General features: G+C 41.0%; 1 protein-coding gene across 2 annotated transcripts in view; it reads left to right on the top strand.

Moving 5' to 3' along the window:
- The first annotated feature begins 529 nt into the window (after positions 1-529).
- The window catches only part of retreg3 (reticulophagy regulator family member 3), a 42256-nt gene continuing 39146 nt past the window's right edge, over positions 530-3639 (top strand). Inside the window, exons 1-2 of one of the 2 annotated variants that reach the window (XM_057817452.1) lie at positions 530-606; positions 835-1082. In XM_057817452.1, the coding sequence (XP_057673435.1) occupies positions 835-1082 (248 nt within the window). In that variant the 5' untranslated portion in view covers positions 530-606. The other variant, XM_057817453.1, reaches the window with a different exon arrangement.

Here is a 3639-nt window from a genome sequence, read left to right as displayed (position 1 = left end):
CAGTCTCATAATGAACACAGCCCCATTTAATAAAATATTAAATGCGACACTTACGACAAAATATCCCAACATTTAAAGTCTTACTTTTTAAATAACCGACCACGCTGGCGTTGGTTTCAGACACTACAAGTAGCTAACGGCCACTGTTGACGTACACATTTTTGACATTACTATAAAAAATGTTAGCATACTAAAATTCAAACATACGGCGACATTTTTTCAATTAAAAAAAAAAACATATTTTAAAAGCAGCAAAGTACCATTGGTCGGAATTTTGTTGCATTCAAGGTGACTTGTGTGTTCTGAAAGGTGGTATACAAATTGTATCTGCATGCCCGAGCGACATTAAATTTAACTAAACACCTTGGACGTACATTTCACACTTAAACTAATGACCGTAAAGTTCCTCACTTATCACATGTTTGTCAAACTGATTTTCATATTTTCAAAAAAACAAACGATTCTTATTATTCAGATTTTATTAAATGCAACATGCCACATTTGTCCCTGCGCGTTCTGATTGGGCGATAGATGGATCAGAAAAACAGGTTACGCCATATTTTCAGTTCGACTAAGAGACCTCCTACGTGCTATAATGTCTAAATAGTAAGTGTCAGCTCATTTTTCCCACTTTCTCCAATGGCTCCGGTAACAGCACGTCTTCTAATATCGTTAGGCGGCTTCTCTGAGACACTCTACCGGTGTTATCGCTCTTAAAATCTGCTAGCTTGGAGCAAGCCCATGTTGGACTGGCGCTGCTTATCGCCTGACAACACTCGTCCTCTTCGCCTTTGCACATAAAAGTATTCTTTTCTCACACATTTCTGGCAAAAGATGGCTCAAACGGCGGGTTTGGAAGACGTGCTGGCGGCGGTCGCTGACAAGTCGAGTTCGAAAACTGCTGGACTCCGAAGTCGACCGGGCTCCAGCGAGAGGGACGCTCAGGTGCGGGCAGTGAAAGCCGCGCTGCAGTCCCGCCTGGGGCCCTACGAGCCGCTGCTCACCTACCTTCAGTCGGTGCTGGTGTGGGAAAGACCAGTCCAATGTCTGCTACTCTACGTGCTGGTCAACGTTGTGTTCTGGTGAGACACGGTCACTTTGCTTTGAAATGCTTTGCTTCCGTTACACTTCCAGCAACACATACAAATAACATACATACAAAACAAATAAGCCATAACTTGGTATAGTTACCATCATTTTAGGATAGTGGTTGATGAATGCAATGAACTTGGTGAAAAGCACCTCATACCCACTGTGAAGTATGGGGGTGGTTCAGTGATGCTGTGGGGCTGTTTCGCTTCCAAAGGCCCTGGGAACCTTGTTAGGGTGCATGGCATCATGAATGCTTTGAAATACCAGGACATTTTAAATCAAAATCTGTTGCCCTCTGCCCGAAAGCTGAAGATGGGTTGTCAGTGGGTCTGGGATTTGGAGAGATTCTGCAAAGAGGAATGGCTGAAGATACCTCTTTCTGTCTTTTCCCATTTTGTGAAACATTATAGGCAGGGGTGCACATAAGTGGTCCGCATGCGCGCATGCGTACTGGACGTAGACAAAACGCGCTGGCCCTCAACGGCTTCTATACGCTTTTGCGTACCGATGGCTGACCACTGTATTTGCGGCGGACACGAGAAAATCACTTCTCAAAATGTCAAAGAGGCAGGCCCCACTGAGTAATTATTTCCGTGTTCCCCCACCCCCGTCAAAAGACAGACAGACGACAGAGACGTCACCGGAGCTACCGGAAAAAAGGACTTTTGCTGAAAAGTGGCTGCTGGAGGCACCATGGCTAGAAGCAAATGATGCTTGCACGGAAATGTGGTGCAACATTTGCCGTGAGAATCCCAATGTCGTTAATAAGAGCAGTGCATTTTATGTAGGGTCAAAGAATTTTAGCAATCCAAACTTTGAAAAGCACGAAAAAAACAGAGCGTGTGGCAATTAAGCAAACTATCGATGTCAGACAGGACCCCACTCGTTATTGAAGAACGGTGCCATGCACTAACAAACGCGTTTTTGCTCGCATTTCACAAAGCTAAACATGCACGTTCAATGAGCTCTTATGAGGAGGAAATCCCACTTTTACAAAGGCTTGGAGTTAATGTGGTAGCCACATATGAATGCCCTTTATTTTGAATTAGTGCTTTTATGTTTATTTCTTTACATTTCACTTCAAAGTAATGGCAATTTTGTTGTGCCACTTGATAATCAATGGTAAATGGTGTTATACTTATATAGCGCTTTTCCAGCATTAATTGTTAATATAATTAATTAAAGGTAATTGGCTCTAAGTAAAGCTTGTCATAATTTTATCGTATCAGGCGGGTCGGCTCTCAAGCTCAATGAGGACCAAGTCACATCTCCAGGTCCTCCTCTGAGAACCTGGGCAAAAAAAATATGTGCACCCCTGATTGTAGGAGAAGGTTAGGTGCTGTTTTGTTGGCAAAAGGGGGTTGTACAAAGTATTAACACCAGGGGTGCTAATAATTATTTCTTGGTGGGAATTTTGCCCCACTGAATTGCACTTGTATTGAGGGTTGGATTTTTCTCTCTTTTTTTTTCCATTAAGGTCCCATATTATTTGAATTTAAAAAAAATATGTATTAAAAGCTAAAAAACACATCTTAACCAGGGGTGCCAATAATTATGGAGGGCACTGTATATGGTGGAAAACACTCGGGTGACTTATAGTTTCGCTCTCAGACCCCCAATTTGGCCAATTTTCAAAATTGTCCTGTATGCATGTGTGATACATCATTGGAAAGCTTAAAATCTTCTGGGGAAAGACACATTTTGAACTGGAGGGCTTTTTTTTTCTTTCTTTTTTAATGTTTTTTTAAACTGCAAAACCCTAACTGGAGGCAAGAGCACGCGAGAGCAGAATTGAAGACGCCACGATTTTAACGAGATATTATCGCATACCCACCTCTTTTTGATCCAAAAACTCCATGTAGCATGTATCACTGAGTGTGAAGACACAGCTGTGAATGGTCACAGTGATTTTTGGGCAATTTTAAGGGTGATATAACAAGGGTCACGATGCAGAAATCGCATACGTTGAGGAGTGGTTGAGATCTTCATTTTCATATATTTACCCTTTTAAACGTTTTTTTTTCCCCTCCATTTTTCTTTGTTTGGGTCGATTATTTATCATCTAAAATGCGAAAATGGGGGAAATGCGAAAGTAACGAAAAAATACAAATAAGCGATAGTTATGAGGTAGATAATACGTATCTGTGACGTTTTTACAGACGCCAATTTTTTCATTGTGACGTAAATTGTTTAAAAGTTTAAAATATGCGAGTGAATAGTTTTTTAAAGTTGGTTTTTTTTAGCTTAATATTAGACATAAATTAATGATTCTAAGCTAAAAATGACAGGCATTTCAATTAATAAATACGATTACTTACCTTCTTTTTATGGCTGGGTTGAAACAAAAGTGGTTGCACTACGTCTGTAAACGGGGGTTTCCAGGGTAAAACGGCCAAATTAAAAATAGTTCGGGGGCTTACTGCACCATCACTCAGCTACGGCAGCATATAGACACATTGTTCTATCAAACACAACAGTTCTTTTGGCTTAAAATACAGCAGTTTATTCTAAAGAGGGGTGCAAGAGCAGAAACTGCTTTTTCAGCTT

This window comes from Corythoichthys intestinalis, chromosome 16 (assembly GCF_030265065.1).
Source record: "Corythoichthys intestinalis isolate RoL2023-P3 chromosome 16, ASM3026506v1, whole genome shotgun sequence".
In the NCBI taxonomy this organism is placed as follows: domain Eukaryota; kingdom Metazoa; phylum Chordata; class Actinopteri; order Syngnathiformes; family Syngnathidae; genus Corythoichthys; species Corythoichthys intestinalis.
The sequence above is the reverse complement of the archived record's forward strand: the minus strand, read 5'-3'. Positions and strand labels throughout refer to the sequence as shown.